This window comes from Toxotes jaculatrix, chromosome 1 (genome assembly GCF_017976425.1).
Source record: "Toxotes jaculatrix isolate fToxJac2 chromosome 1, fToxJac2.pri, whole genome shotgun sequence".
NCBI classification, from domain to species: Eukaryota; Metazoa; Chordata; class Actinopteri; family Toxotidae; genus Toxotes; species Toxotes jaculatrix.
Window position 1 is genome coordinate 17,444,829 of NC_054394.1, and position 12,382 is coordinate 17,457,210.

Here is a 12,382-nt window from a genome sequence, read left to right on the forward strand (position 1 = left end):
AAGTTAAACACTGAAAATTGAATCACACCTGGTAGAGTGAACACCACATAGCAAGGCTGAGTCTTTACCGGATTGGCCTGGTTTGAATCCAGGCCCTTTGCTGTACATCATCCCCTGTCTCTCTGCTCCCACCCTTACCTATTTCTCTCTAGTATGTCTATCAAATAAAGCAAAAATGCTACAACATTAAAAGTATTACAAAAGGAACAATACTCTGGAATGTAAAATGGAGTTATCAAACATTGGATTTTCCTTTATTAATTGTGTTTTTGTGAATCATAATGCTTGTATCCTGTGAGTACAGAATTGGGAATTTGAGAAGACCATCGTAATGTCAACAGACTTTGTTTTAGAATAATATTACTTGTAACCCAGCCTATAACTATGGATTACATGCTGTAAGCACCACAACATGATGCAGACCTACAGTATGCTGATGTTAATATGCATATGTGTTGGTTAAAAGGGCATTTATACATGCATTAACTGTGAGACTATATTGTAGTGCATTGAATGTTGTTTTACAACAACACAGTGTTTGTGTTAAGTACAAGACACTTGTTTAGCGACTTGACAATCACTGAAAGATTTTTTTTTCATATGTTTGTTGAAAAGAATCTGAGGAAAGTCAGTTTAAGATTCATGTAGTGTGTTAATTATACTTCAAATCCTGTATGTGGCCTACGTTTGAGTCAGATTAATTATAGTAGGTATGTCTGAAAAAAAAAAGTTTAAGGTGTTTTTTCACTGAATGTGTTCAGCGAAGTGGTTTATATGTTGGTACTTTTCTCTCCCTGTCCTACACTTTTATTTAAGTTGCTTTTTCTAAGGTAGTTTCCTACATTACTTAGTACCATCTATCTGAATAAATGTTTTTTTCCCCCATTCTATTCAGTCTATCATAACATTGAATAAAGTTTGTTGAAATGATTTATTTGCTCACAGTTGTTCTGTAGATTTTCTAAAAGTTACAAATAATTACAGGTCTAACCATATATGATGGTAGAATTCTTTGTGATATAAAAAAGGGGCAATATGCAACAATGACACTCTCTAAGAGGTATCTGGGTTTTTTAAACAATAAATGTCAAAGGGTGAAAAATAAGACAGTCAGAGGAGTTTTCCTATTGGATGGAACATAAACTGGGCCTATAGGCCAGAAATGTAAAATCATTACCTGTGAAGATAAATGGGTTTTCTGGCCTGCTAAGTTGCTCTTTATTTGAACAAAAATATTGTCAGTAATCATTGTTCATAATCCAGTGTGAAAAACAGACCTTTTCGCAGAAACCATTTTGACTTGTCACAGCAGGAAAAGCACAGAGGTGATGATCAAATTAATTATTCACACTTGTATTGTGCATGCTGGCTCAGTGTCACGTGTATATACATGTATACATGTATATAATAGAATGATTTTGAATGAATGATATAGCTGTTTTATTCTCGGCCAATATGTCTCAAATTGGTCCTCACAAGAGCGCACACACACGCTCAGGCTGTGTCTGCAAGTGCAGACATTAATTTCACAAATAAAATCAACAGTCATAAAACAGTCCAGAGTACTCCATCACCCAAGTTAATCTATTCAATGGGAGTAGCAAGTACAGCAGTAATACATTAAAATTTAAAAGAAGACAACTGGAAAAGCTTACATAACTTCATGGAGAATAGATGAAGAGTGAACTTTTTGTGGTTCAATGGTTCCAGAGCTCTTCTCCCAGAATGCATCCTCTCTTTGGCTTCAGTAATAACAGCTTTACATTATGACGGACCACACTAGCTACTGTAGACTTTTGTTTATGTGAAAATATTCCTTCAGGGGTTTTTTGTGTGTTTGTTTTGTCCTTAATCCGAATACACTGCATTATTCGTGTATATTTTTACATACAGGCAGTCATTGGCTGCCAAAATACTGTGCCCAAACACAGAAGCAAGCAAACACACACACACTCTCACAGTACGTGGAAAAGCAAAGGTTCATCATGTTTGCTTTTCAAAACTGTTCACCTGCAGATGTGACATCACACTTTGGACAAACTGTGACTTTAACTCCTTTGCTGCTGGACTGAAATGAGCCTTTGTAGAAAGTCACATGTTTACAGTCTGACACATCATTCTGTTCATGCTTAATGTACTAAACAGAAGTGGACACTCACTGAAGCCTGAGCTACAGAAACTATGTGTCTGTGTGTGTGTTTATATATGTGTATATATTTATATATGTATATACTGACCTGATTTAGGACTCAGCAGACACATCTTTCCTGCCACATTCCATAAATACATCTAATAAATAAGATGGTAATTCGCCAGTGCCAGTTTAAATATTAATGTCGATCATTTCACATACTCACTGATTTTACTAATTTTGTTGGTGTAAATGCATTTAAAACCACTGGATAGTTAATATTACCTTTATCATAGACGCTCATTTGAGAACACAGAGGCACCCAGTTGAATGGAAAAGCCTGATTTTATTGCAATTTGACTTCAGCATTAAATAATGACACCACGTACAGTCAGTGAAGGTATGTGAGTTTCCAAAGACTTTCAGAAATTTTTGACTGGCACATGGCAACTTGAACAACATCAAACTGCGATTTTTTCCTGACATATTTGAGAAAACAAAGTCATAAATGAAGGTAATACAGGTTTGTTTAGCAGTTCAAATTTTACCCTACCAAAATCAGCTAATTAGTTAGTTAATAAAGTTCACTTTTTTTTAGTATTGGCCAAGAGTTTTGGTTTTTTTAAGTAGATTGTAAGTACCAGACTTGCATCAGCATTTAAGGATCTCCACAACCACCGTGTGATCATTAACCTTGTTTTTTGTACTGTGCTTACTCACACCATTTACCTCAAACAAACTGATACTTGAAAACAGTCCACTGAAAAGGTGGCAGTACATGTAATCTGTAACAAATCATTGATTTTGATGACCCATTTGACTTAAAAAAAAAAAAAAAAGATAATCATTGAATACAATCTGTTGTCAGCCTGTGTACACTGCATATATGAAGTGCTACCTTTCAACTGTTTACAAATCTTTTGCTGCGATGCAGGAAAATTCAACAACTAATTCTTGGAGGGGTTTACTCACAAATGTTTTGGAATCATTTAAACTACATATAGAAGAACTTGTATGTGTAGGCGGGACATGGACTGGGTTTGAAAGAAGGATCTGGGGTCATTTCTACCTCACAGTCACTATCAGCACATTATATCCCCTCCCCGTTCATACCTCAGCTCTTTCACAATATGTTCGATCTATACAGCCCGGCCCCCCCGCCAATCAGGATAAGACCAAATCCACCTGATTCATAAGCCATTGCTTCTGGTGTCCCCTGTCCTTCTGTACAATATGTATCCTACTCTGATTTCAAGCCTCAGGACAGTGATGAGGCTTCTTTGAACAAGCTTCTACACCCTCAGACAAAAGGATCTCACCTTCGGACTCCTGCCTACTCCCCCACCCACATCCCACTAAAGATTTTAAGCCTGTGCTACTCACCTGTGAGAGAAGTGCTGGTTCAAAGGAAGTACCGAAGTGTCTGTGAGACGCCATGTTTGTGGTCAAAATCCTGTGCTGTTTGCTGTTGACGTATCACCTCACTGAGGGGAAGAAAATCAAAGGAAATGGAGTAGGTGAGTGAAATGTCATATTTAAATCATCCCCAAAAAGTGTGATAAAGACATTTGTTTCATAGGTTTAACTGCTTTCATTCATGGATAGATCAATGAAAAAACACACAAATCAACAGGCAATTCAGAAAACACCTTACTCATCGACATGATCAATGTGGTCTTGGAATTGGATTAGAAGACTGATTACTGTACTGATTATTGTTCAAATGTGAAAACATCCTAAATATAATTGTGCACATCCTATATTATCTGTATCTGTGCCATATTATCTGTTCCTATATTAGAAGCAAAGATACCAAGCTCCCTGTGACATTTTTCAACCAAACTCCTGTTTGAAAATTGGGCCTATAACCTCTTAAATTTGAATTAGGAAAAAAAAATCATCCTACTACATAGCTTCTGGGTGTAAACTCTCAGTTATCCTGTTCTTTTTTGTTTTATAGTACATTTGAGGTATCTTGATTTAAAATACATTATGCATCAAATGATTCTTTGAATGTTTGTTTAAAATCCACTGAACAACACAATGCTTTATCTGAATTAAGATGCTATCTCCAAATGTCTTCACATCTGGTTGCTGTTGTTCGATTGTAAAACACCACAAACATTTGTTTTGTGTTACACTGTGAGCTATATTTTATCATTCCATTTGTGACAGAAGGGGTAAGAATATCTAGCATGGTTTATTTAACCATGTTATACTCACTATTTTTAACACTATTCCGGGTATATTTGTGTTTTGCATTGCATTTGTTTACAGTTCACATCCCTTCAACATTGCAGGTTCAAGTAAAACATAGACAAGTATTTTTAAGTTTAGTTATTTTTTATTGGTTCAATTCAGGTGTTTCATAAGTTAATAATTTTCTTCCTCTGTTACTTACCATGGCCAGCTTGTGTTTGAGGGGCAAAAGGGGGAGGAGCCCAAACACTTCCTGTCTTTATACACTCTGTGACGTCATCAGTGATGTCACTGGACTAGACCAAGTATGGGGGGGGGGGGGGGTAATGTAGATTAAGTGTGTTATTTACCAAATGTAGAATGTGATTTACCTGTGTATGGTCACAGTGTTTTCACTTTAAGTTTAGAGGAAAATGGAGAACTTTTTACACTCACGTGTTTTATTGTGGTACAGCCTAGATCGATTCCTGCTGATGGAGGGGACTATTTAAGCTGTTGCTTTTGGCTGGATGGAGCTTTGAGTGTGGCTGTGTGTATGTGATGTTACTATGAGTTGAGTTTTGTTCAGTTAAGGTAACGGCTCAGCTGTTGGTTTTTTTTTGTTTTGTTTTGTTTTTTGCTGCAAATATAGTAAATACATTAACAAAATATAGCTGCATTCTGTTTAAAGCAGGAGTGAGACCAATCACACACTTCTTATATCATTACAATGCTGAAAAAATCCAAGTGTCCACATAGTACATAACATCCTATCTTGTCCACCACATAGTGAAAGCATTCTCATTTCTCATTCTCATTTCTCAATACCGTAAGACAATGTACCAAATTGGGTGTCCAAAAATTGTATGTCTTTTTTTTTTTTTTTTTTTAATTAATGATAAAAATCCTTCATAGTGGTGCTTATTGTCCAAGAGGCTTTGTTGTAGAAGACAGTGAAATGTAGATTTGCAAAGTACACTCAGTACAGATCAGTCAGTACAAATTCTTGAATTAGTGTGTTTGTGTTTGTTTGTGCTTCAGTGAGTAAGACTGTTTTTAATTGCTCTCCATGTTCAAATGGATAAACAGTCATAACGGGGAGGAGACACATCAATTAGCAGAGGGACTGTTGATTAATGATGAATGGATAATTACTTTCATTACTTTCACTGTAAAGATGTTTTCATCATGGGCTTCATATCAGCAACCAGAGCTCATCTGATGGCAACTGTATCACTGAGAGTTCAGGCGCCTGGGACTCTGGCATTATCAACATTAAAATGTTAGAATAATAAATATGCTGGACAAGAATCAATGACAAACCATAAAGGAAATGTAATGATAGATATCTTTGGAGAAAGATCTATAATGTTTGCGAATGAGATTTCTGAGGTTTGTGGGCTGTGGTTTTCAACATGATAAGGGAGGAGGAGTTTATATAAGAAATTACGAGAAGAGTCTGGCAGAGATTCACTTGATGGGACTTTTTGTGAAGTGTTATCTGTGAGCATCTGCCAAAGAGGTCTGCATGACCTGGAAACACAGCAAAGTGCCTCTGAAAGGGGCGTTAGTCAGCCTACAGTCCAACTGGGACTCAGTGGGAAGTCAAGGCTCTGATTTATCCCTATTTACTCTCAGATAATTGTATTGATACATGAATTAAAACATTTCCTCTGCTCTCAAGTCGACAAGTAAAGTGAATTTTTATGCATTGGTTGTAATTATTCACCTCAGAGTAAACACATCTAGTATCTCAGCATGTTCTGACATTGCAGAGTAATCATGAAGAACACACAGATAACTAGCTGTTTTGATTTCTAGGTGTAGAGGACACAGAGCAGAGGCGAGTCCTGAAGGTGAAAGAGCCGTATGTCAGCAGTTCAGTCTTTGGGCTGTTTTTAGAAGGTGAGGACACCTGCACACTGGACCCTCTGCAGCTGCACAGTCTCACCTCCTGTGGCTTCAACAGCAGTAATCCCCTCATCATCATCACTCACGGGTGGTCGGTAAGGTCAATCCCCCCTCCCCTTCCTTACGCTTCACTTACTTGAACCATTGCGTACAAAACATGGAACTTGACTACAGGAGAGGAAACATGTTTAAAAGCCTAAAATTTACTGAAATAAGAAAATATTCAGTACACATCCAGAGACATTCTGAAATGCCTGCTGAGATTTATCTGAATCAGACAGTAATTAAATTACATATTCAAAATTTTGACTGTTTCACATTTTTATCCACTGGGCCTGTGTGGTTAAGCGTATGTTTACTCTTTCCATTTCAATCTGGATAAGGTTTAGAGCATTGTAATTAGCAATAATACTGTGCATATGCACTTTGACAAGAAACACATTTCTGACCAGCAGTTTTTCCTAAGGTGGATGGTATGATGGAGAGCTGGGTGCTCAGGTTAGCCACAACCCTAAAGACACATCTGAAAGATATCAACGTGGTGATCACTGACTGGCTGTCCCTGGCTCACCAGCACTACCCCATAGCAGTACAGAGCACCCGCACTGTTGGAAAAGACATAGCTCACCTGCTGCAGTCACTTCAGGTCAGGGGAACTTTTCATACGTGTAATGAAGTAAAATCTGTTGAGTCGGTCAAGTAAGAAGAAACATTATAAAATTGTACCACATTACAAAAATTCCCAACAGGAACAGTACCAGTACCCAGTTAGAAAAGCCCATTTGATTGGCTATAGCCTTGGCGCTCACATCTCTGGATTTGCTGGAAGCTATCTGGAAGGCCCGGAGAAGATTGGAAGAATTACTGGTGAGTTTTTCCACAGTGTGAAAGTGACAGCTGTGCTATGTGTTTTAAATTCACTGGCCAAAATAAACATAATTTGCAAAAAAAAAGATGTTTTGGATAATGAACTTATTTATTCTGTATTCTAAAACAAACCATTTCTTGATTGCATATTATGGATTTGTCCAGGTCTTGATCCAGCGGGGCCGCTGTTTGAAGGCATGTCTCCCACAGACAGACTGTCTCCTGACGATGCTGAGTTTGTGGATGCCATCCACACCTTCACTCATGAGCGCATGGGCCTCAGTGTGGGCATCAAGCAAGCTGTGGCACATTATGACTTTTACCCTAACGGAGGAGACTTCCAACCAGGATGTGATCTGCACAACATTTACGATCACATAGCCCAATATGGGCTCCTTGGTATGATAAAGAACACACTGTAACACCTTAGAAAACTATACATACATAGATGTACTTCATGTATGTTATGGTCCTCTGGGGAATGTGTATTACACCACACAGTATCAACGCGGTAGATAGAAAAGAACACTTCCCTGTGGATGAGGTTGGAGAAAAAGTCCAGTAATTTGTAAAATCAAAAAGTTTTATCCACTGAAGACCATGAACACAGTCAAAGAAATTCATGGCAATCCATTCATTTGGTTTTTCATGGCATCTTGGTGGATTGTCAACTTTGTACCAAAGCCAAGGGAAGGAAACTCTCATGAGTAAATTTCTTGACATCCTGCTAAGTGGATTTTCTTGTATAAAGAAATTTTTGCCTGATGGTGGTGTAAGACAGGTCTGCAGGTAGCAGAAACATCAGGATTCAACCTCTGGAAACCATGAACATCCTCAAAACCTCCCAGGCAATCTAGGCAGTAGATATCATGACTTACTCATTTGTACTGACATCCACTGTCACAATTCATGCTTTAGAACTGGTCACCTACAGTGCAGGACTGAAATCTTTTTTTTTCCATTCAACTCCTTTATTATTATTATTTATTTATTTATTTATTTATTTATTTATTGTGGTTTGCAAGGATGATTTTTTGTGAGACTGAAGTCTGTGTGCCATTTATAACCCTGCATCAGAGCAGTGTGTTCTGCTGCTTAACTGCTTACTGGTTTGCCTCTTCTTCTGCTCTATCATAATATTTTTTTTCTTAATTGGGCTTGCCACCTCAAAACACTGGTTTAGAAGCCATATCTTGGCAGTTCATCTTTTGCTTGTTGACAGTTTCTCGTTCTGTATTCAAGCAGATGTGTTTAATTCCCTCCAGCCAAACACAAGTGGCTCTGGGATTTATGGTGCTTCTCAATCCAAAACACATCCGCATAATATGACAGTGAGAGCCACATTAAAGCATCTGTCATCCTCAGGAGTTAATTAGCAACATGTGCCTTCCTCTGCTCTGTCCATCCCTCTGAGCTGAGCTGCCTCCAGGCTACAAGAGTCCACTCAGAGAAAAGGCCCTCAGAGCAGACCAGTATCAGACATAATGAGATGCCGTTAGGAGACATGACAGAAGGACAGTCTGATCAATGTCAGGATTTGGTGATAATGAACTCAATCCACAAATAATGGGCTGAAATTGTGATGAAGCCTTTCAACCCACAGGAGGAAATGTTGTGTGGAAATGACATGTTAAAACTCAGATCAAATTTGTTCAAAACCCCATGTCTCACATTTAAAATTTCCACCATATTTTTCTTCCTCCTAAAGGTTTTGAGCAGACAGTGAAGTGCGCTCATGAACGATCCGTACATCTATTCATTGACTCCCTGCTGAATAAAGACAAGCAGAGCATGGCCTACAGGTGCAGTGACAACAGCGCATTTGACAAAGGTGTATGTCTGGACTGTCGGAAGAATCGCTGCAACGTACTGGGCTACGATATCAAGAAGGTTCACAGTGGCACCAGCAAGAGGCTCTACCTGAAAACACGCTCTCGGATGCCGTACAAACGTATGTAGTTGATCAATGACATATTTAATGTTGAAGTAAGTCTAGTGATGTTCTACATTTTACTTATTGCCAACAAATCCCCCCCAAAAAGCTAAAACTAGGATATTTTTCTCATAATAAGGATTACTTTATTCCTCTGTGCCATATATACACATCACTGGGTAACAGGTTTTGCTATTACGATGAACACGGGCAATGATGTTTAGTTTGAGTCAATCCCACATGGTGTACCCAAAACTGAAAAATAAATACTCACTAGAGCACTAAATATGTATTAATCTGCTGGCAAACATAGTTCCCATGTATACCTGTCACTGTTCCAGCCTATTTAATGTACTGTTTACCTTAACGTTTACTAAAACACAGTGGCAAGCTATTTTTGGAAATTACTGAGCCTTTTTTTTTTTTTTTTAGTTAAACTAAATATTTGTGATGCAGTTTACACCTTTAGTTGGAGTGAATGGTTTTGGGCCTAAATGCCATAGACAGGGTAGGAAAATACAGTTCTCACTGAAGTTGCAGACAAGAGGAAAAATATCTGAACCAATTAATGTATAAATAATTGTAATCAAGTACTATAATATAATATGGTATTTTGGAAAAAAATGCTTAGTCAGTACTTATACTTTAGGTATTTTAAGTGTATTTTGATGCTAACACTTTTATACTTTCACTAAAGCAATTTTTTTATGACTTTTTACTTGTAACAGAGTATTTCTATACTGTGATATTGCAGTCTGAGAATTTCTGCCTCTGAGGAACAGTGAGATGAATGAGCCGGAAACAATACAGAGATTACAGTTTGGTCACATTATGACCAGTGTTTATCACACTGTACATCAGACTGACAAAACAAAAAGATTTAAGGAAAGAAAACCTGTTAGATGGTTTTTCTCTCGTCATAATGCCTTCTGTTTCCTCTGTTTCTGGTTCCCTTCTGAAGTCTATCATTACCAGCTCAGGATCCAGTTTGTCAACCAGATGGAGAGGATCAAGCCCTCTCTCACCGTCTCCCTCACTGGAACAAAGGAGGAGAGCGGAGATCTCCACATCTCCTTGTGAGTACTGTACCACCTCCCATCAGGCTTACATTACATCACATCTATACTCAGTGTGCTCAGCCTTTCACACACGCAATATGCAGCTGGGCTCTCAGCTCTATGAAGAAAGAAAGCATGTTATGGAGAAGAGTTGACACACATGGAAACAACTCAAGCCCCTGCATGAAAGAGAACTATAAATGGGGATGATGGAGTAAATAATTTACTCAAGACACTGTTCCCTGACAACTGTGTTATCCTTCATGTTCTGTGCATCAAAGAGCCTCAGGCAAACCAGTGCAAGCAGAGATCTCATGTGCTGCCCTGCTTTAATTGTAGACCATCACAACAAAAGATCTTTGCTTTGTAATAAAGAAATGTGATGGCCTGTTGCAGGACGTTCTCTGCTGTAACAATTTAACTTGTCTTGTTTTTGTGTCTTCTTTTTCAAACACTTATCACTAGCGCTGAGAAGATTACAGGCAATAAGACCTACACCTTCCTGATCACTCTGGACAGAGACTTAGGGGATCTGATGTTGCTCAAACTGCACTGGGAGGGACTGGACTTGTGGGGTAATGTGTGGAGCCGGGTAAAGACCATCATTCCCTGGGGCGGCCAGGAGAGAAAACCACTGCTGACAGTGGGCAAGATCAGCATCAAAGCAGGCGAGACGCAGGAGAGGTACTCCATTACTAGTAAAAGTCAATTAGCATTATTTTGGTTCAAGTTTTATACTGTTGCTAGTTAAATCAAGTACTTACAAGTACTAAAAACAGAAAATACAAGCAACATTACAACCATCTTTTCACTAATTCTTACAATTAGCAACAGCTTTGCATTATATTTTTATTATTGCATTATATTTTAGCAGTCTATGTCCATTGTATGGTGCACTATGGATTTGGTCCAATACATCTCATAGTAGTTATGTAGTCTTTTTTGCTGGCCCACATTTATTTTACAGCAAGTTCTTTTGCAAAGTAAGATTTTTTATTTTATTTTGAGCAGCAAAAGTCAACCTTAAATATTTAAGGTCGGTGTTACATATCACGTACTGTTTGAGAAAACCGATAAACTAAATAAAATAATATTGCAGTGTCCCACTCCTGACAGGAAAAAAACCCCCAAAACTTTACACCATTTACACCATTGCAGACTATTAATGCCACCTAGTGGAAACCACTCTCTACTACAATTTACTCCTCATACATTTAGTGTAACCACACCGCTGTTTACTTTTTCTAGGACATCCTTTTGTGCCATGACAAACGATGGACAACGCGTTGAGGTGTCGCAAGATAAAGTATTTGTGCGCTGTAAAGAAGATACGACGAGACAGCGTAGAAGAAAGCACAACCAGCAACCTGTGTGGGTTCCTTAATCTGTTTAACAGACTGGAGATCTCTGATGGGTGGCCTGGAAAGTCACAACTGGAAACCGAGGCAACTTTTGTAAACTGTGTTTACGATTTGCAGAAATTAGTTTGATTATGTGATAAAATGATTAATAAATTAAGTATTGCATGTGATCTCCATTTACATTTCTGTTTATAAACATGTCTTTTAATTGTATAAACAGCTGAAGGTTTGCCGATTCAAACATTAACCGACAATGAACACACAACATGACAGTGAGTCATAAGTTCAGTGAGCTTTTGATGCCATCAATCCCAAAAACTATAAATATTTTTTTAATATATGTACTGCATAAAATTATCAATCTTAGAATTTAAAAACCTACATTTATCTTGCCAATAACTTCATATAAATACACTTGTTAATCAGACTCAAACTAGAGCAATAAATATCCAGTATTGTTTTCTATTCTATCTTGTAGTCTGATTTTTTGTCTACACCTGCATGACCTCTGGGTCTCCAGACAAGCAGTGAAGAACAGATGAGAGGAGGTAAGAAAAAACAAAAGCAGCTGAAGAAAAACAACTTGGTGGGACAGTCACAAAGAAGAGAAGGGCTCAGGGTTTTAAGGAGTGTCAGAGGAAAGGTTTAATTAATTGTTAACAGGCACAAGCATGTTTTTCAGTGTTCATTTAAAAAAAAAAAAGAAAATTAAAAGTTTTCATATGAAAATTTATAGTTTTTCTACTCACGGATTATGCAAAACAACTGTTTTTCAGATATTTCAGATATAAGGCAGCACCGTGAGCGATGGCCATGGTGTGCTGCTGTATCACTTTTATAAAGCAGCACTGTGAGCGAAGGCCATGGTGTGCTGCTGTATTACCATAAAAATCATTTATTTTTTAGTATTTAATTTAAATGTACTTTTATTTTAGTTTGTTCG

At 37.8% G+C, this 12,382-nt stretch overlaps 2 protein-coding genes across 3 annotated transcripts in view; one reads left to right on the top strand and one right to left on the bottom strand.

Moving 5' to 3' along the window:
- aldh1a2 (aldehyde dehydrogenase 1 family, member A2) overlaps positions 1-3,531 on the bottom strand; it is a 38,990-nt gene extending 35,459 nt beyond the window's left edge. The window contains exon 1 of the mRNA XM_041067334.1: positions 3,515-3,531. The gene's annotated coding sequence lies outside the window, so the exon portion shown is untranslated. The remainder of the gene's footprint in view (positions 1-3,514) is intronic.
- lipca (lipase, hepatic a) lies at positions 3,512-11,888 on the top strand. 2 transcript variants are annotated; one of them, XM_041067447.1, is made up of 9 exons: positions 3,512-3,648; positions 6,131-6,315; positions 6,687-6,866; positions 6,970-7,087; positions 7,253-7,486; positions 8,796-9,038; positions 9,982-10,096; positions 10,544-10,762; positions 11,327-11,888. In XM_041067447.1, exons 1-9 carry the CDS (start codon positions 3,567-3,569, stop codon positions 11,460-11,462), a joined length of 1,512 nt encoding a protein of 503 aa, XP_040923381.1. In that variant the 5' UTR covers positions 3,512-3,566; the 3' UTR covers positions 11,463-11,888. The 2 variants fall into 2 exon arrangements, with proteins under 2 accessions (XP_040923381.1, XP_040885060.1); XM_041029126.1 differs by having other exon boundaries at positions 7,253-7,282.
- Positions 11,889-12,382: the final 494 nt, after the last annotated feature.